The 22,118-nt window shown below is 42.6% G+C and overlaps 1 protein-coding gene across 5 annotated transcripts in view; it reads left to right on the top strand.

Annotated features, from left to right (window-relative positions):
- Nucleotides 1-22,118, top strand: part of LOC134340414 (protein AF-10-like) — a 325,409-nt gene that overhangs the window by 280,243 nt on the left and 23,048 nt on the right. For 3 of the 5 annotated variants that reach the window (XM_063037619.1, XM_063037617.1, XM_063037618.1), the window contains 4 exons: nt 4,161-4,291; nt 5,385-5,573; nt 11,850-11,938; nt 17,013-17,401. In XM_063037619.1, the coding sequence (XP_062893689.1) occupies nt 4,161-4,291; nt 5,385-5,573; nt 11,850-11,938; nt 17,013-17,401 (798 nt within the window). The remainder of the gene's footprint in view (nt 1-4,160; nt 4,292-5,384; nt 5,574-11,849; nt 11,939-17,012; nt 17,402-22,118) is intronic. The other 2 variants (XM_063037621.1, XM_063037620.1) reach the window with 1 other exon arrangement.

Below are 22,118 nucleotides of genomic sequence, written 5' to 3' on the forward strand. Positions count from 1 at the left end.
AAAGTGCATGACCATACACTTTCCAAGATTGTATTTCATTTGCCACTTTTTTGCCCATTCCCCCTAACTATCTAAGTCTCTCTGTAGGATCTCTGTTTCCTCAACACTACCCGCTCTTCCACCTATGTTTGTAAAATTGGCAAATTTAGCCACAAATCCATTAATCCCATAGTCTAAATCATTGACATACATAGTAAAAAGCAGCAGTCCCAGCACCGACCCCTGTGGAACTCCACTGGTAACTGGCAGCCAGCCAGAATAGGATCCCTTTATTCCCACTCTCTGTTTCCTGCCGATCAGCCAATGCTCCACCCATGCTAGTAACTTGCCTGTAATTCCATGGGCTCTTATCTTGCTAAGCAGCCTTATGTGCGGCACCTTGTCAAAGGCCTTCTGAAAATCCAAGTACACCACATTTACTGCATCTCCTTTCTCTACCCTGCTTGTAATTTCCTCAAAACATTGCAGTAGTTTAGTCAGGCAGGATTTTCCTTTCAGGAAACCATGCTGGATTTGGCCTATTGTCATGTGCCTCCAGGTACTCCGTAATCTCATCCTAACAACCAATTCCAACAACTTCCCAACCACTGATGTCAGGCTAACGAGTCTATAGTTTCCTTTCTGCTGCGTCCCACCTTTCTTAAATAGTGGGGTAACATTTGCAGTTTTCTAGTCATCCAGTACAATGTCAGAATCTATCAATTCTTGAAAGATCATTGTTAATGCCTCCGCAGTCTCTCCAGCTACTTCCTTCAGAACCCGAGGGTGCATTCCATCAGGTCCAGGAGATTTATCCACCCTCAGACCATTAAGCTTCCTGAGCACCTTCTCAGTTGTAATTTTCACTGCACAAACTTCACTACCCTGACACTCTTACGTGTCTGGTATACTGCAGATGTTTTGCACTGTGAAGACTGATGCAAAATACACATTCAGTTCCTCTGCCATCCCTGCGTATCTCATTACAATATCTCCGGCGTCATTTTCTATTGGCCCTATATCTATCCTCGATTCTCTTTTACCCTTTCTATGCTTAAAAAAGCTTATAGTATCTTCTTTGATATTAGTTGCCAGCTTCCTTTCATAATTCACCTTTTCCTTCCTAATGACCTTCTTACCTTCTTAGTTTCCTTGTGCAAGCTTTTAAAAGCTTTCCAATCCTCTATCTTCCCACTAGCTTTGGCTTCCTTGTATGCCCTCTTTTGCTTTTACTTTGGCTCTGACTTCACTTGTCAGCCACGGTAGTGTCCATCTTCCATTTGAAAATTTCTTCTTATTTGAAATATATTTGTCTTGCACTTCCTCATTTTTCACAGAAACTCCAGCTATTGCTGTTCTGCTGTCCTTCCTGCTAGCGTCTCTTTCCAGTCAACCTTGGCCAGTTCCCCTCTCATGCCATTGTAATTTCCTTTATTCCACTGAAATACTGACATATTGGAATTCAGTTTCTCCCTCTCAAATTTCAAAGTGAACTCAATCATATTGTGATCACTATTCCCTGATGGTTCCTTATCCATAATCTCTCCTATCACCTCCGGGTCATTGCACAACACCCAATCCAGCACAGCCGATCCCTAGTGGGCTCAACAACAAGCTGTTCTAAAAAACCATCCCTTAGACATTCTACAAATTCTCTCTCTTGAGGTCCAGTACTGGCCTGGTTTTCCCAATCCACTTTCATGTTAAAATTCCCAATGATTATCATGACATTGCCCTTCTGACACGCCTTTTCTATATCCTGCTGTAATTTGTAATCCACATCCTGGCCGCTGTTTGGAGGCCTGTATACAACTGCCATTAGGGTCCTTTTACCTCTGTCATATCTTAACTCAACCCATAGAGACTCTACACTTTCTGATCCTATGTCATTCCTTTCTAATGATTTAATATTATTTTTTCAGTCATTACTTAAATCTCCAGAAGTCTATTGATGTAGTCTTTGGAAGCTCTAGCTCAGCGGTCCCCAACCACTGGGCCGTGGACCAGTACCAGGCCGCGAGGAAACGATATGAGTCAGCTGCACCTTTCCTCATTCCCTGTCACGCACTGTTGAACTTGAACATACGGTTGCCAACTGTCCCATATTTGCCGGGACATCCCGTATATTGGGCTAAATTGGTTTGTCCCATACGGGACCGCCCTTGTCCTATATTTCCCCCGCTAAGGTAGAGCGTTCCTATGAAACCTTTCGTGCCAAAATAGCGTGAAGCGAAGAAGCAATTACCATTAATTTATATGGGAAAAATTTTTGTGCGTTTCCAGACCCAAAAAATAACCTACCAAATTATACCAAATAACACATAAAACCTAAAATAACACTAACATATAGTAAAAGCAGGAATGATATGATAAATACACAGTCTATATAACGTAGAAGTAATGTATGTACTGTATAGTTGGGAAGATTAAGCCAAAACCGCTTTGTGCAAAAAAAATCACGTACGCGCATGCGCACGTCACTCACGCATGCACACACAGGTGCCCGCGCAAGGCTTCATGGTCATGGTAGTCTTTCGGGGGTAAACACAAGTGTTCCGAGATTTGACTGCTACTTTTGTCCCTTATTTGGGAGTGAGAAAGTTGGCAACTCTAACTGTAAAAGACATGTTGAGGTGATTTTATCCCTACTTGAACACCCCCGCAGTCGGCCGGTCTGCAAGAATATTGTCAATATTAAACTGGTCCGTAATGCAAAAAAGGTTGGGGACCCCTGCTCTAGCTTGTTCCCTGGTGTACAAGCATCATTAAAAACCACACTAAGAACCCATGCTGCTCTTTGAAGCTTGAGGGGTCTTGGATGCAGGTACTCTCACGCCACTTAGCAACTATTTAGATGAGCATCTGTCGTAGAACATGTTGAAATTAGTGTTAGAAATGGAGTTGGTATAGAGAGGTACCTTAAACATAAGAGATTTCGCAGATATTGGAAATCAAGAGCAACACTCAATTCTGGAGGAATTCAGCAGGTTAGGCAGCATCTGTGGAGGGGAATAAACAGTCGACAGGTCCTGTGTGCTGCTTTTGTGTCCATTTGTCTATTGCTTTAAATGGGTACCTGATGGCTAGAATAGGCATGGTGTTTCTGCGCTATATTGCTCTAACAGAGAGTTCTCCTGTGAGCACAGAGACACACGAGATTCTGCAGATACTGGAAATCTTGAGCAACACATAAAAAATGCTGGAGGACCTCAACAGGTCAGGCAATACCTATGGAGGGAAATGGACAGTTGACATTTCAGTCCTGATGAAATGCATCATTTGCAACAGTAACCAATATAGTTCGAGGATTGTGCCTGGAGCATCTCGCGAGAGATGCCATGCTTCCCATGCCAACACAGCATGCCCTCAACAAACTAACCCTAACTCTAACCCTAACCATTCATCTTCGGAATGAGTGAGGAAACCTATGTGGTCAAAGGGAGAACATACAAACTCCTTATAGGCGACGGCCAGAATCAGACGGTAATCACTGGCACTGTAAAGTGTTGTGTTCAGTGCTAAAGTATCTTGCCACAGTTGCTGGATCTCTCTCTGCCAGTGACAGAAACAGCCCATCAAATACCCATTTACACTGATTCTTACACTGATCTCCCCACATTCTCATTGACTCCCCCCAAGATTCTGCCACTCATCTACACACCTAGCGTAGCTTCCAGCCACAAACCAACCTGCATGTCTTTGGGACATGGAGTGTGTGGGAGGAGGGAATGGGAAACTGAAGCACCCGAGCGAAACCCAAGCAGTCCTTGGAAGAACATGCAACTCCACACAGATGGCACTGGAGATCAGATTCAACCCTAGTTGATGGAGGCAACAGTTCAACTAACTGTGTCACTGTGCCACCCCAATTTTTAAAAGGCTATTCAGCCCATCATGTTCATGTCAGCAGAAAACTTTTCTAACAAACTCCAACTTTCAGGCTCATTTTGTGGCCTTGTGGTTATGACATGTCAAGCACCCTCCATCCAAGTTTTGAGTGTTTCTGCCTCAGAACCCATTTTAAGGCTCCAATCATCCTCTTGTTCATCTGTTACCTTTCCTTGACCACTCTGTCAAGGAATTAAGTTGACAAAACTTAATACTTTAAGTTTAAAAGGAGATATTCATTCTCTTTCATTTGAGATACAACCTAGACTTTTCCCACTATCCCATTGTTACAGATCTCCCATCGGTGGCCTGTCCATGCTCTACAATCAAACAATAACCAGTCAGCTGGAGAATGTACCACAGACAACATCCAACATTGAAGAGCTCTTGGACAAGCACTGGAGTGGAGAAGGAGGCATTGACAGTAAGTACAGAGTCTATGCATGTTAAGAATAATTGACTGCTGTGTAGGAATATACTAGCAAGCTGTCGCCACCTGTGTAGATTGGTGGATATTTTTATGCGCGCCAATGGAAGAGATTTGATAGTAGTGTTCAAAATAATGCCAAGTTTTGATTGGGTAGATGAGACCATAAGATACTGTATAGGAGCAGAATTAGGCCATTCAACCCCTCGAGTCTGTCCCCATTTTGTCATGACTGATTTATTCTTTTGCCTTCTCCCTGTAACCTTTGACACCTTTACTCATCAAGAGCCTATCAACCTCTGCTTTAAGTATACCCAATGACTTGGCCTCCACAATGGTCCGTGGCAATGAATTCCACAAATTCCCCACATTCTGGCTAAAGAAATTCCTTCTCATCTCTGTTCTGAAGGGACACCTTTGTATCCTGAGGCTGTGCCTTCTGGTCCTAGGCTCTCCCACAATAGGAAACATCCTCTCCATGTCCACTCTATCTAGGCCTTTCAATATTCAGTCGGTTTCAATGATACTCCCCCCCGCCACCCCACTGCATTCTTCTAAACTCCAATGAGTATAGGCCGAAAGCCATCAAACACTCCTCATACGTTAATCCTTTCACTCCCAGAATCATTCTCGTGAACCTCGTCCGGATCCTTTCCAATACCAGCACATCCTTTCCTAGGTAAGGGGCCCAAAACTGCTCACGATACTGCAAATGTGGTCTGACCAATGTCTTACAAAGCCTTAGCATTACATCTTTTTTATTCTAGCTCTCTCAAAATTAATGCCAACCACGTGGATTTCCTCCTGATAACTTGCACATTCCAAAGACATATGGGTGGTAGGTTAATATGGAAAGGCCTGTTAACCAATATGCTCCCTTCTACTTTATTTTATTTTACTTTTATTTATCTCTAAATAAATAAAAATAAAATAAAATAAAGTAGAAGGGAGCATATTGTGAATACTGAGTATGGTTTGCTTAATCAGAAGGGGTGTAAGTTCTCCTGTTTGGGATCCTGCTCCTTGATTGTGTTGGCAACATTTGAAGGGCGAAAGAAAATGACTGACTTGATCTCTTTAACCTTCCCAGTTGTGGATATGTTAAAGTCTCTGCACCTGCTGCAGTTGGACAACCGGCGTCTACAGGAACAGATCATGAGTCTCTCGGCCAAGAAAGAGCGGCTTCAGCTGCTGAATGTCCAGCTATCCGTCCCCTTTGCCAGTGTGACATCAACCAATGGCCCGTCCTCCCAAGCACATTTAATGAGTTCCCAAAACGGTAAGGAGTGCTTCCTCATTGGTGGACTGTATACATGAGAGTGAGACTGAATGACAGGGAGCTGAAGGGCTTAAGAAGGGTCAGTCTGAGCTCGTTACCACATTGGCTGTTGCATTTATTAGCAGTGAAGTGCTGAAGACTCTTTGGATATGGAGTGACAAAATGACAGGATCATAATTGGTGACAGAGAGATCCCTCTCCAGGTTATCAGCACAACCCAATAAATCCAATTACAAACCAGGTGTGGTTGGAGAGCTGTGTGTGTGGGTGGGATGGAGAGGGCAACAGGGCTTGTTTTTTGTTGTTTATTGTGTTCTGTGTTCTGCTGATGCTATCTTGGTGCTGGAATAGTAGTAACACTTACAGGCTACCCCCAGCACATCCCTAGATGTTGTTATTGCAAACAACTAATTTCACTGTATGTTCCAATGTACATGTAATAAATAAATGAATTTGAATCTGAGAGGAAAATGGAGAGAAAAGTTGTGTTGTGTTGTGTGTTGTGTTCTTATTTTGAACATTGTGGGCATACTGTGTTGGCACTGGAATGTGTGGCAACACTTGCAGGCTGCCCCCATGGCATCCTTGGGTGTATTGGTAATGAACGCAAACAACACATTTCATTGTATGTTTCGATGTACAGGTGTCCCCCGCTTTTCAAATGTTCACTTTACGAAATCTCACTGTTACCAAAGACCTACATTAGTTACCTGTTTTCGCTAACAGAAGGTGTTTTCACTGTTACGAAAAAAGCAGCGCACTAGAAAAAACAGCGCGCGATAAAAGGCAGCGCACACCCCGAGCAGCCGTTCTCCCCTGGTTTCAGAACTGCATTCTAGCCGGCATTGCTTTAACACATGCCTATGAGCAGCCATTAGCAAGATGAGTTCTAAGGTATCGGAAAAGCCTGAAAGAGCTCGTAAGGGTGTTACACTTAGCGTAAAACTAGACATAATTAAGCGTTTCGATTGTGGTGAACGAAGTAAGGACAAGGTGAGTTTGGCTTGTGGAAGTTGACGAAGGTGATGTTGAAGAGGTTTTGGCATCCCATGACCAAGAACTGATAGATGAAGAGCTGATGCAATTGGAAGAGGAAAGGATAACAATCGAAACCGAATTCAGTAGCAAACGGACCGAAAGTGAAGTCATCCAGGAACTGAATGTGAAGCAACTGCGTGAGATTTTCGCTGCAATGATAAAGTACGACTTTAGTTTTGAAAGGGTACGTCGGTTTAGGGCATATTTGCAAGATGGTTTGAGTGCTTACAAAGAACTGTATGATAGAAAAATGCGCAAGGCTAAGCAGTCAAGCAAGCCTTCCACATCAGCCACAGCAGATGACGAACCTTGACCTTCGACATCGAGGCAGGCAGACATAGAAGAAGATGACCTGCCTGCCCTGATGGAAACAGATGACGAGATGACACCCCAGTGTCCCACCATCCCAAACCCCAGGCCGCGGACAGATACTGATCTGCGAAGAATGCAGCGGTAGCCAGGAGGCACCCAGCACATCTTTAAGAAAAAAGCCGAAATAAACAAGCTAATTAATTAGGTGCCGCCCGGCACGTAAATGTCGGCCCAGATCAGAGGCGATGCAATCGGAACATTTCATAGGAACGTTCTAACTTTGGATGGCGGGGGAAACCTGTACACGTAATAAATAAACTTGAATCTTGAATTTCGACTGCAAGGGATACTTTAGTCTTACATTATCCCTCCCACCATACCAGGAGTTTGGCTTGAGGTAGCCTCCAGACTAATTGTTAGCTCTTAGTTGAAAGTGTTCAGCCTCTTCCTTACCCCTGTGCAGTTAACATTTACCCTTTAACCCACAGTATTTGACATTTTCTCCATAACCTTTGAACTCTGAAATTGTCCAGCAGTATAGCCATTGAAAATAGTATGTGAGGTGTTGCCAGAACCCAACAGCCTGAGTTATAGGGAAAGGTAGGCAGCCTAGGACTTTTTCTTTGGAGCGGTAGGTAGCCTTATAAAAATGTATAAAACAATGAGGGGCAGAGATAAAGTGAATGCACACAGGCTGGCAGATCAGGTAGCATCTGTGGAGGGAAATTGGCAGTTCAACACCCTGCTTCAAGGCTAGTGTTTGTGGTCCTGCTGTACTGTCCATCAACCCCTGTCAGAAAGCTTGTGTATAGAGCCCCAGCTAAGATGCTACCCATAGTTGACCAACATTCTTGTTGTCAAGGATTATACATAAGAACACATGAAATAGGAGCAGGAGTAGGCCATCTGGTCCATTCAGCTTGCTCGACCATTCAATAAGATCATGGCTGAGACACAGTCAACATGATCATCACTCAGGTCAGCTGCAAGCAGAATGCAGAGAGCAGCAGCAGCCACCATATCCGACCTTTTCTGGTCTCACAAAAGTCTTTGACTCCTTTCATTAAGATCCTCCCTGCATCTCCATTCTACATCTGACACATGATTGTATGCAAGCTTTGATTTTAACTAACAAGTTCATACAATACAGTTTTAATGAATTAATTGGGACATTATTAGACCACTAATTAAACCACTAATTAAACCATTATATTGCTAATTTAGTTTTGTTAGTTGATTAACACTATAAGATCATTCGTCTTTGCTGGTTTCGTGACAAAGAATCGAACGAACCTTTATCGATTTGGAAATTCATTATTTGGAAGTGCGTCGCACAGTGTCAATTACCCTGACTTAGGCTACGTTCACACTAGACCGGATAAATCCATAACTGAAGCTTTTTCTCTTCGTTTTGACCCTCTGTCCACACTGAAACAACGTTTTCCTCCCCCAAAAATGGAGCTTTTCTAAAACACTTTCCAGAGTGTTTAAATCTGAAAACGCCGGTTGGCCATTGTAGTGTGTACGGGGTAACCGGCTAATTTTAAAAACGCTGTCATGACGTGCCAGAACAAATGGTGGCGGCAGTGCGGGATTTCATTGTTTTCTTGAACGCAACCTCCAACACCACAACAATATCTGACAATAGATGTGTAACATCCTAATGTAACATTGTATGGAAATACAAGATAATACTAATGCAGACATGTTTTATACATTTAACAAGGTGCTTTATTAATGTATTGCTTGTGCAAACATTCAGTAGATGAAATTGTCACTTTTGCCCAGTAATAAGCCATATTGCATTTAGTTGTAGCTGTCGTCCTTTTCATCGGCGAAGAGACTACGGCTGTAGGAAATGTTTCTGGACAAACACGCACCAAGTCTTTCGTTTAGCAATTTCCTTTTAAGTTTCTAGTCTGTAACTGGACAAATATACCGTTTCCTCTTCACTTGTTTTCTGTGTGTCCTGCGCATGCCCCCAATAGGAGGAGATTCGCCCAAATATCCATTCTAATGTGGACAGAGGTCAAAAACGCCTGGTGTGGACGCCTATCGTTTTTACGCAAAACTGGCGTTTTCAAAATTATCCGGGCTAGTGTGGACGTAGCCTTAGTCTCTCAGTGGTTTTGGTTAGGTTTGAAGTAACTACTACTTTTTGTCAGCAAAAAAAATCATTCCCTGTGGCTCACTCCCTCGGGCTAACAACTAATTATCCCTAAACTTGAATAAATAACTATACTCATTTGCTTCTACTACACCCCAACCCACATGACGAATTACTATAATAAATGCACCACAAAATACAATACAGACAGAAAATAGATACATGGCTCCTATAATCCAAAAAATACTTAGATGGCTCCTATAGCTGGGTTACCCCCAACAAGTTTCTCACTGGAGCGGAGACAGTCAGTTAGACAAATTGGAACTATTCAACTAACATCAGAAACAAGTCACATCCCAATCAACAAAGTAGATTTAAACTGCAGTCATATCCATTTTAATTCAGAAAGTACTGCAACATAAGAAGATAACATAAAACACAAGGGCAGGAGTAGGCTGTCTCCTCCACCTTCAATAAGATCATGGCTGATCTGACTGTGGACTTAGCTCCATTCTGTGCCTGACGTGTGATGGCCTACTCCCACTCCTATTTCTCATATTCATATGTATAATCCTTGACATTAAGCCGTAGTGTTACAGATTCAGAGAAATTGCAGTGCAGATAAACAAATAAGATGGAAGAGCTGCGAGATCAAAAGTTCATCTTTATCATACAAGAGGTCTGTCAAGTGCTTTATAACAGCAGGATACAGTAGTTCAAGTTTATTGTCATCTGACTGTACATATATGTAACTTAATGAAACAATATTCCTTCGGACCACAGTACACCCACAAAATAAATATCACACGGTACATAAAACAAAATATTAGCACAAATAAGTAAATAAAATATAACTCAAAAATGCATATGTAGTGCACAGCACAGGCAAACAGCTGGCTGTTCTCGTGACAAGACCTCCGTGGTGGCAGGGTATTCATTAGTCTCTCAGCATAATGGAAGAAGCTGTTACCCAGTCTGGCAGTTTCAGTCCTGAGGCTTCTGTACCTCGTTCCTGATGGTAGTGAGTCACAGAGATAGTGGGATCAGTGGTAGGGATCCTCAGCAACGCTTCAGGCCCTTCGTATGCAAGGCTTCTGATAAATGTCACAAGTAGTGGGGAGGATGACTGTGCTGATCCTCTTGACAGTTTTTACGATCCTCTGTAAGGTCCTTGAAGTTGTCCTTGAGTCTGGTGGTATCTGTTTCTGGTCAAATTAATTAAAGGTTAAATGAAAAAGGAAGTCACATCATCTGGCACCCCTGCAACAAAAGATCCCACTGACTGAATCTAACCCTATCCAAGGGGACAAAAGTTCAATTTCTATTTAAGAAAATGGCCGCACTGTATCTGTTAGGACATCCCAAAGACCTTCACAAACAACTTGTATTATTTGTAAGGTATATAACGTAGGAAAGTATAAGCTGTGAATTTGGCCACTGCAAGATCCAGCAAATGCAAATACCATGAACAGCGGAACTCTTGCACTTTCTCTGAATCTGTAACACTATACCTGCATTCTGTTTTGTCTTTTTATGCTACCCGATGTAAATACAAATGGAATGATCTGTGTGGGTGGCATGTAAACCAAAGCATTTCACTGTATCTCAGAGTTACTCACGTACAAAATTCTGGAGGAACTCAGCAGGTTAGGTAGCAACTATGAAGGGGAATAAACAGTCAGTGTTTCAGTCCTGACGAAGGGTCTCAGCGCCACCACAGAGTGCTATTGCAAGAAGGTAGCATCCATCATCAGGAACCCCAACCATCCAGGCCATACTCTCTTCTCGCTCTGCCATGAAGAAGGTGATACAGGAGCCTTAGGATTCACATCACTGGGTTCAGGAACAATTATTACCCGCTCAACCATCAGAGGGGATAACTCCACTCAACTTCACTCTCCCCAACACTGAACTGTTCCTATGGACTGACTTTCAAGGACTCTTCATCTTATTTTATCAATATTTATTGCTTATTTATTATTATTTTTTTATTATGCTTGTTTTTTCTTTGTATTTATGTAAATGCCTGCAAAAAATGAATCTCAGAGTTGTATATTGTGACATATATGTATCCGAAGGCCTCCATTGGTCAAGGTTGACCGTGGGTGTTGAGTACTAGCTGTCTAGATCTGCAAGTCTGGGCAGTACGATATGGAGACCAAGCTGTTGCCCATGTAGCAAGCTCCCCCTCTCCACACATCTGATGAACCCAAAGGAACGGCAGAGACCGATACAGTTTGGTACCAGCAGTGTCGCAGGAGTTACCAGTCAACGTTGAATTCAGCAGAGGACTGCCTCAGGGACTCCAGCTCTAGATTTTTCCTCAGGGTTTGCTCCCAAAGCCTTCCCCATGAGTGGGCATAGCTGCAAGGCAGTAGAGGTTTGAAGCCTTCTCCTAGATGAGCTGCTAACCATGGCTGATGAGCACCATCTGTCTGAATCAACTGGTTTTAAGGTGCCAGTAACCTGCCTTGGCCCCTTCTCCTGTCACTAGAAATGGTTCCCTGGGCTTAGTAGCGAAGCCACACGTGAAGGCAAGGAGCTGGACTTGGTTGTCAAGGGTTATTTGAGATAATTTAATAGGTAGAGGGAGCTTATCCCCATTACCACCCCCAGTTATAACAACCTTAAGGAACCTGAAATATATGTACTTCGATAATAAATTTACTTTGAACATCAATTGTTTATTCCCCTGCATTTGGTGTGTGTTACTCTGGATTTCCAGCATCTGCAGAATAACTTGTGTTTATGCTCACTGCATCTTAGTATGTGACAATAATAATTAATCTGATCATTTTCCCTCTTTTTCCTGGGTACAGCCTGCAGCTCCGAACTGCTGAACAGCAGTAAGAGTCCTCCTTCGAAGAGCAGCTTCATAACTGAGAACTCTCTCTCTGCATCATCAGAGGTATTTAACACACTGTCTGGGGAAGATCTGTTGCCTTCCACAGAAGGAGACATTGACCTCTTACAGTTTACAGTATAGCAGTATAAAGAGGTAGCCTTCTGCAGGAGACATTGACCTTTTACAGCATACCGCTAATGAGACAGGCCCTTGCTTAGTAAATAAAAGTCCCAATCACCTGGAAGAGCCTAGAACAAGGAGGTATAACCTAAAAATTAGTGATATCAGTAAGTCGTTCCTTACACAGGCTAGAAAGACAGCTGGATTTATCTTTATAATAAATAGTTCAAACAAAGGGTCTAAATTAAAATATTAAAACATTTTTCTCAAGCAATTTTGTCAAAAGCTTCAGGTCAGCCACGATATGATTGAGTAGTGCAACAGGCTCTGATGATTAAATAGCTTTCTCCTGTTAAAGATTTAAAGATCAGCTTTATCGAAACATACAGTGAAATATGTCATTTGCATCAGTGACCAACCCAGTCTGAGGTTGTGCTGGGGAGGTGGGGGTGGGGTGACAGCCTACAAGTATCATTATGCATCCAGCGCCAACATAGCATGCCCATGACTTACTAACACTAACTCATACCTCTTTGGAATGTTTGCAAAAAGCAGAGTGCATGGAGGAAATATAACCACAGGTGAATGCACAGTCTCCTAACAGACAGCAGTGGGAATTGAACCCACTTAAAATCCCATTAAAACCCACTTTGGGTTTCAGTGGGATTTTAAGATCATAAGAGATAGGAGCAGAATTAAGCAATTTAGCCCAATGAGTCATGACTGGTTTATTTTCCCATTCAACCCCATTCTCCTGCCTCCTCCCATAACCTTGATACCTTACAGCTGGTACAGAGCATTGTTTGCTCATTAGTTTCATTGCACCGGCCCCTCTTCACTTCAGCTTTGTAGTAGCCGCTTCCTTTCTGCCATTTCCAGCTTGTCCTTTAATATATCTGTTAATCCACCTCAAACACACTCCACTCTCTGGACCGAGAGGTTTCTACTGAATTCCCTACTAGTGATCAACTTCTGTGTTGCAGGATATTTATTGCCAACACTGTATCACCCTCTGAAGTTGGAGGTGGGGAGAAGAAGATGGAGGAGTGTGTATTATTCACAGTAGGGTATCGTACACTAAACAAAGTCAATTTATTGCAGCTGGTATATTTCATTAGGAGTTTGAGGAGAATTGGCTTGTCAACTAAAACACTCGAAAGCTTCTACAGATGTACCATGGAGAGCATTCTGACAGGCTGCATCACTGTCTGGTATTGGGGGTGAGGGGGAGTTGCTACCTTACAGGAGAGAAAGAAGCTACAGAAACTTGTAAAATTACTCAGCTCCATCTTGGGCACTAGCCTCCGTGGTATCCAAGACATCTTCAAGGAGCAGTGCCTCAGAAAGGCGACATCCATTATTAAAGACTCCCATCACCCAGGACATGCCCTTTTCTCATTGTTACCATCAGGAAGAAAGTACAGAAGTCTGAAGGCACACACTCAGCCACACTCAGCTTCTTCCCCTCTGCTGTCCGATTTCTGAATAGATATTGAACCCACAAACACTATCTCACTTTTTTAAAAATTTCAGGTTTTGTACTATTTTTAATTCAACTATATTTTATATATATATTGAATTTCACGATGTATGCCAATGATGGCTATTTATAATAGGAATGATGTGGAAGCTTTAGAGATGGTGGAGAGGAGATTTACCAGGATGCTGCTGGAATACCGAACATGTTTTATAAGGAGAGGTTGAGTGAGCTAGGGCTTTTCTCTTTGGATTGAATGAAGATGAGAGATAACTTGGTAGCATTTGCATCTCTGTTTATTTTCTGATCCTTGGGATTCTTCCAGGTGTCAAGAATGACGAGCAGTCTTAATTCTAAGATTTCAGTTTATTGAGTACAAATGTACAAATACTAAGTATACTAAATAAAGAGCTGAGAAACAATGCTAAGAGGTGTAAGATAAAGATAGGAAAGAAGCCAAGATGGCACTTCTGAAAAATCTATCACTTTTATAGATAAGATAAATTCCTTGGATAGGAATGAACTAATAGGCTACATAATTAAAACAATTACATCAGAATCAGGTTTATTATCACAGGCATGTGTCGTGAAATTTGTTAACTTAACAGCAGCAGTTCAATGCAATACATAATATAGAAGAAGAAGAAGAAAAAAAATCAATCAATCAATTACAGTATACATATATTGATAGTTTAAAAATCATGCCAAAAACAGAAATATATAAAAAAAGTGAGGTAGTGTTCACGGGTTCAATGTCCATTTAGGAATCAGATGGCAGAGGGGAAGATGCTTCCGGGGTGCTTCAAGGCGACTTGTGTGGCAGAAAAACTCTCAATTATATCATGTGGGTAATATGTTAATACTTAGCCAATGAAAAATGAGAAAGGTGATAAACAGTCAGTTAGTTGTGATACTGCTTTCTGGCAGTGAGTGTGAAAATGCATGAGTTTGTTAGAAAGCACAAATCTTATAAGAAGTATTATTTAAAAATCAGTCATTTCCAACAAGGTGTATATGATAAGAGACATGGATAGGGTGGACTTTTTCCCAGGGCTGCTATAGCTAATACAAGAAGGCATAATTTTTAAGATGATTGGAGGAAAGTATAGGGGATTTATCAGAAGTAGATCTTATACATAGAATTGAATTGAATTGACTTTATTACTTACATCCTTCCCATACAGGAGTAAAAATCTTTACGTTACATCTCCGTCTAAATGTGCAATGTGCAATTTATAGTAATTTGTAATAAATAGTATGTACAACAGGATAGTCAATATAGCGTAGCGATACAATTGTATCAGTGTGAATTAATCAGTCTGATGGCCTGGTGGAAGAAGCTGTCCCGGAGCCTGTTGGTCCTGGCTTTTGTGCTGCGGTACAGTTTCCCAGATGGTAGCAGCTGGAACAGTTTGTGGTTGAGGTGACTTGGGTCCCCAATGATCCTTCGGGCCCTTTTTACGCACCTGTCTCTGTAAATGCCCTGAATAGTGGGAAGTTCACATCTACAGATGCACTGGGCTGTTTGCACCACTCTCTGCAGAGTCTTGCGATTGAGGGAAGTACAGTTCCCAGACTAGGCAGTGATGCAGTTAGTCAGGATGCTCTCGATTGTGCCCCTGTAGAAAGTCCGTAGGATTTGGAGGCCCATACCAAACTTTCTCAACCGTCTGAGGTGAAAGAGGCGCTGTTATGCTTTTTTCACCACACAGACCACATGAGATCCTTAGTGATGTGGATGCTGAGGAACTTAAAGCCGTTCACCCTCTCCACCCCAGATCTATTGACGTCTATAGGGGTTAGCCTGTCTCCATTCCTCCTGTAATCCACAACCAGCTCCTTTGTTTTTGCGACATTGAGGGAGAGATTGTTTTCTTGACACCACTGTGTCAGGGTGATGACTTCTTCTCAGTAGGCTGCCTTGTTATTATTTGAGATAAAACCAATCAATGTAGTATCATCAGTAAATTTAATTAGCAGATTGGAGCTGTGGGTGGCAGCAGTCATGGGTATACAGAGAGTAAAGGAGGGGGCTTAGGACACAGCTCTGAAGGGCACCTGTATTGAGGGTCAGAAGGGCAGAGGTGAGGGAGCCCACTCTTACCACCTGCTGGCGATCTGACAGGAGGTCCAGGGTCCAGCTGCTCAAGGCAGCGTCAAGGCCGAGGTCTCTGAGCTTCTTGTCAAACCAAGATGGAATTATGGTGTTGGATGTTGAACTGTAGTCCAAGAACAGCATTCTCACATGAGCACCCTTCTTCTCCAGATGTGTAAGGACTGCATGTAGAGCAGTGGCTATTGCGTCATCTGTCGATCAGTTGTGTTGGTAACCAAATTGTAGGGGGTCCTACTGTAAAGATGAAGCCACACTCAGGTTGGAGGAACAACACCTTATATTCCGTCTGGGTAGCCTCCAACCTGATGGCATGAACATCGACTTCTCTAATTTCCGCTAAGGCCCCACCTCCCCCTCGTACCCCATCTGTTACTCATTTTTATGCACACATTCTTTCTCTCACTGTCCTTTTTCTCCCTCTGTCCCTCTGAATATACCTCTTGCCCATCCTCTGGGTCCCCCCCCCCCTTGTCTTTCTTCCCGGACCTCCTGTCCCATGATCCTCTCGTATCCCCTTTTGCCTTTCACCTGTCCAGCTCTTGGCTCTATCCCTCCCCCTCCTGTCTTCTCCTATCATTTTGGATCTCCCCCTCCCCCTCCAACTTTCAAATCCCTTACTCACTCTTCCTTCAGTTAGTCCTGACGAAGGGTCTCGGCCTGAAACGTCGACTGTACCTCTTCCTATAGATGCTGCTTGGCCTGCTGCGTTCACCAGCAACTTTGATGTGTGTTGCTTGAATTTCCAGCATCTGCAGATTTCCAGTGTGGGTGGTAGCAAGCCGCAGCTGTAGTGGATGAATTGAATGCATGCCAGTGGTGGCGGTAGAGGCAGATACATTAGGGACATATAAGAAACTCTTAGATCGGCACATGAATGATAAAAAATGGAGGGCAATGTGGGATGGAAGGGTTAGAATGATCTTGGAGTAGGTTAAAAGCTCGGCACAACATTGTTGGCCAAAGGGCCTGTACTGTGCTATAATTTTTTATGTTCTAAGTTCTGTGTTTAATAAAGGCAGTTACTCCTTGTAAATGTGTTCAATAATGGGGGAGGGCATTGCCTGTGATGGACTGGGCTGTATCCGCCACATAGAACATACAACCTAAAACCTAGCACGTTACAAGCCCTTCCACCACAATGTTGTGCCATCCTTTTAATCTAGTCTGAGATCAACCTAACCCTTCCTACCTTTTGTAGAGATTTCCATTTTTGAGTATTGGTGTTAACAGACCAGACTGATGAAACCAGTCAGGATATTCTCCACTGTGTATCTGTCGAAGTTTGTCAGAGTTTTAGCTGACATGCCGAATCTCCTCAAACTTCTAGGAAAGTAGAAAACCCACTTTATAGAAACTTGGGGTGTTACTATTTATTATTAAAGGATTATGTGAGTGTAATTGGACCTTTCTCTCTCTTTCTCTAGGATCTCCACTCTGGTTGCCACAGTAGAAGCAGCTCATCTTCGTCCCTCCAGAGCACCCCACCTCCTGCCCTGCCACTTCTGCAGCAAAGTCCGGTCTCCCTCCAGCTTCCAGGAATGGCCGGAATTTCGCAGCCAGTCAACGGGTTGGCCAGGACCTGCGTGGGAAGCCTGGGCAGCAGTGTTTCCACGGCGACGACAACTTTCTCATCTACACCCATGATGACTGGGATGATGGGAGGCCCCCTGGGTTCCCAATTGGCCAGCAATGGTATTGTCGGTCCTCTGAATGGTGTGAGCCAATCATCTGCATCTGTGGCATCAATCCATAACTCCCTCGCACATACGTCTGCACCCATTAATGTTCCACCAACAGCTGGCCTCTGTCACAGGTCAGATTGCCTCATTTTTCAGTAACCAGGCAGACCTTATTTGAACAATACTGCCTGATGTGTGCACTTGTTCCTGATCAAATACTAATATATATTGTTTCAGTGAGGAGTGTTAGGAAGTGTTTCAGATTAATTCTTCTTGGGCAGCTCCAAATCAGCATGTAAAGAAAAAGTTTAGATTTCTGTGGTACCTGTCACTTCCCTCTCAGGATGTCCTAAAATGTTTTACAGCCATTGAAGACCATCAGAATCAGGTTTATTATCACTGACGTAGAAAGCGTGAAATTTGTTGTTTTGCAGCAGAAGTACAGGGGAAAGACATAAAACTATAAACTGCAAAAATAAAAATAAATATACATATTAGCTACCATTAGGGAGAAGGTACAAGAGCCTGAAGACACACGCTCACCATTTCTGCAACAAGTTCTATCCCTCTGCCATCAGATTTCTGAAGAGTCCGTGAACACTACCTCACTATTCCTTTTACATTATCTATTTATTATTATTATGATTTATTGTAACATTCATAGTATTTTTATGTCTTGCACTATAAATCTGCCATAAAATAACACATTTTATGACAAATGTCAGTCATAATAAACGTGATTTGGATTCTGGAGAAAAGGAATAACGAGGAACTGTTCACGGGTTCATGGACTGTTTCGAAATCTGATGGCAGAAAGGAAGAAGCTGTTTCTGAACCATTCAGGCTCCGTATCTCCTCCCAGCTGGTAGTAACAAGAAAAGAGCATTTCCCTTACGCTGAGGGTTCTTAATGATTGATATGCACATTTGGAAGTTAAGTCAGGACTGCAAGTCCCTACTAATAGCAAAGTGACAATGAACCGATAACCTATTGCAGTGGTCCAGAATTTATTAATAATCCTACGTTTCCCTTGCTTTCAACTGCATCTCAAGGCATAGTTAAGAGTCAACTACATCTTTTATAAATTTGTTCAAAGACCATTCTGGCACTGACAAAACCAGTGATTTTTATCCATTTTGAAGTTATCTCTGAACTACAAAGAATTAACTACATTGGTGGTTCTGAAATCATATTTAGGTCAGGCCATATAAGGATGGCAAATTTCATAGAATATTAGGACATTATACAGTTCAACACAGTAAAAGCCCTTTGACCCATGATGTTTTGCTGTCCCTTTAACCTGCTCCAAAATCAAACTAATTCTTCCCTCCCATATAGCCCTCCATTTTTCTATCATCCATGTGCCTATCTAAGAGACTCTTAAATGTCCCTAATGTATCTGTCTCCATCACCACCCCTGGCAGCACAATCTACCCACCCAGCACTCTCTGTAAAAAAAACCTTACCTCCGACTTTTACCCTTTACTTTTCTCCAACCACCTTTCATTCCCTTTCCCAATTCTTCTATTAGTGAATCACTTTAGTTTTTTTATGCCATTCCAGTTGTTCCCAGAAGATCACAAGTAGAGATGCCAGATTTGTTCCCAAATGATTTAATTATTTACATTTCAGTTTTCCCTGGCTGCTGTGATAAGATTTGAAGGAATGTCTCTGGATCGTAATCCAGGCCTTTGGATAACAATCCAATAACATATCTACTGTGCTATTGAATCCATAATGCCATGAGACATCAGAGCAGAATGAAATCATTCAGCCCATCAAGTCTGCTCTACCATTCCATCGTAATTGATCTATTATCCTTGTCAACCCCATTCTCCTGCCTTTTCCCCGTAACCCTTTGACGCTTTTACTAGTCAAGAACCTATCAACCACCACTTTAGATATACCCAATGAATAGGCCTCCACAGTTGTCCATGGCAATGAATTCCACAGATGTACACCCTCTAGCTAAAGAAATTCCCCATCATTGCATAACATCGACAACCTTGGCAGGTCTGGAGTCACACATCGAACAGAACAGGGAGGAACAGCAGGTCTCCCTCCCTAAAGGGCGTTTTGGGTTCATTATTGGAATTGTAAGGTAGGCTGGTGGTTTCCATTGCTCTGACAGGCCAGGAGAATCAAGAACAATATAATGACCAAACATTCAGCAAACAGCAAACCTTGCCTGTTCAACCTGCCTCATCCTTCAGTTCATCTCCTTCCCTCTCCTTCTCATGGGCAATTCACTTTCATCTACTGCTTGACCAGTTTGAAGACTATTTTGCATGGCTTCTGCCAACATTGTCCTCTGTGCTTGAGCTATTAGAGAGATACAAAGTGCGTGTGGTGGTGGGGGTAGGGGTGGTTAATGTGGGTAAACTAATGCTTCTGGTACATTGGTTCAGCTTACAGACAAAACCTTTAACTGATATAGCACCATGAAACCAGTTAAACATTACATAGCATTTCACAGTGGTAACAGATTCCGATTCAAAATTGTTTCAATAATGATTACTCTGGATCTGATGCAGCACAAAAAACACACTAAGGTAAAAGAACACAGTAATAATAAATATAAATACTTAAGGTACTTATATACATTGATTGTATGTCCTTAGAATAGAATAGAATAGAATAGAATAGAATATCTATATTGTCATTGTTGTGGAGCAATGAAACACAGTTTAGCAGCTCAACGTTTTGCAGCATGACAAACAATATATACATAAAATAAACTCTAAAATCTCAGGAGTCCAGTCCAAAATTAATAATATATGGATGGGGGTGGGGTAGGGCTATTGCACACCTGCCATTCCTGGAAGTCTGATGCATTTAGCTGCCGCCGTCTTAGGAGGGGGGCAGGAGAAGGGAAGGGGGTGTTAGACATTTCACTGCTTGTGGATAGAAGCTGTTAAGGAGTCTCTTTGTTTTCGTCCTTAATGCTCTGTATCTCTTCCCAGAAGGTAGAGGGGAAAACAGGTGATGTCCAGGATGAGTGGGATCCTTTGAAATACAAGTAGCCTTCTTTTGAAGTCTGCCAGTATAAATGTCTCTGAGGGAGGGTAATGTTGTGCTAATAACCCGCTCTGCTACCCTCACCACCCGCTGCAAGAATGACGCTAGACACAGGAGTGTCTGCACATAAAGTGGCTCTGATAGGAAATGAGGTGGTTGGGAGTGTGGAGGGGTGGGTTAGTGAGAGGAGGTGTTGATCAGCCTTACTGCTTGGGAAAAGTAACTGCTTTTGAGTCTGATGGCCCTGGTGTGGATGCTATGTAGTCTCCTGCTTGACAGACACTGAGCCAGTGGAAGAGGTGTGAGAAGGTTTGCAGTCACTTGGTCGCAGAGCTGGGTTTTCAAGAACATCTTGAAAGAAGTGAGGAGAGCTCAGGCTGAGGAGTGAGATACAGAAAGGTATGGAGACCATGAAGGGCACTCAGGAGACAGGAACTGAAGCACTCCCTAAAGGTTGTAGAAAGTGATGAAGATCAGGTGCGGCAAAGTCCACAAAGTGAATTAAATATAAATGTTGAAACCAACCTGTTGCTGGACTAGGAGCCTGCGTAAGTCAGAGAGCAATAGCTGACGAGTGAGTGTTTCTTTTTATTTAGAGGTACAGCACGGCAATTGACCAATGGCCCGTGCCACTCAATTACACCATTGTGACCAATTAAGCCTTACTTCATTTGGAATGTGGGAGGAAACCAGAGCACTCAGAGGAACCCCATGCGATCATAGGGAGAACATACAAACTCCTTACAGACAGCAGCAGGAATTGAACCCAGGTTGTTGGCCTTGTAATAGCGTTACACTAAACGCTGCACTATCATGCCAGCCATCGAAGATCTGATCTCTCCTCCCTAATGTTCTCTTCTCTTTTATAACGTTACATAAAACTATTAACCATGCCACTTCAATTGTGACTTGTGAGTCAGGATGAGTTTCAGATACGCTCATATGTACAAAGTAATATAGAACTGGGGAGTATGAAATTGTTAAATCTCCAGAGCAACACACACAAAATGCCAGAGGAACTCAGCAGGTCAGGCAGCGTCTATAGAAATGAACCTAAGAAGGAAGGAGGAAGGTGCCAGAATAAAAAAGGTGGTGGGGGCTAGGGCAGGAGGCTAGCTGGAAGGTGATAGGTGAAGCTAGGTGGGTAGGAAAGTTCAAGGGCTGGAGAAGAAGGAATCTGGTAGGAGAAGAGATTGGACCGTGGGGGAATTGGTTTTCCAGAAGGAGAAATTGATATTCATGCCATCATATCAAATCTCCAATATACAAGTACAATTTTTTTAAATGTAATAAGGATTACATGAGAAGCCTGAATATTCAAAAAAGAGGGGCCTTATTTCTAATCAGCAAACCAACCTGATGATTCATCTGAAATAATCAAAGTTTAATATGTCTTTCTGGAGTTTGATGATTGCTCTGGGTGCTTTAATTTGAATTTCTATCAGCAGTGAGTAATTGCTGCCCCATGGCAAACAGTATGGTGTGGAGTTATGCAAATGAGGATCTATAAGCTCAGAATTAAATTAGAACTCAAGCGCTATTTAACCAGAGTGCAGGAACAAGAGGAACTGGACCCTGAGCTAATTGATAATCTGTGAGATGGTCTGGAAATGTGGAGAGAGATTCAGATGTTGCTTCTTACTGTCACATGAAGCAGGCTGCCAGCTCTTGTTTGGTAATAAAGAAAATAGCACCTCAGAGAATCTTATGGCCCAGAAAGTGGTCCACTTTGCCCACTGTGCTCAGTCTGCTTTGTGCTATCCAATTAGTTCCAATCCCTGCTGTTTCTCTTAGCTTTGTAATTTTTTTCTCCTGAATTAATTTACCCAATTC

This window comes from Mobula hypostoma, chromosome X1 (genome assembly GCF_963921235.1).
Source record: "Mobula hypostoma chromosome X1, sMobHyp1.1, whole genome shotgun sequence".
In the NCBI taxonomy this organism is placed as follows: Eukaryota; Metazoa; Chordata; class Chondrichthyes; order Myliobatiformes; family Myliobatidae; genus Mobula; species Mobula hypostoma.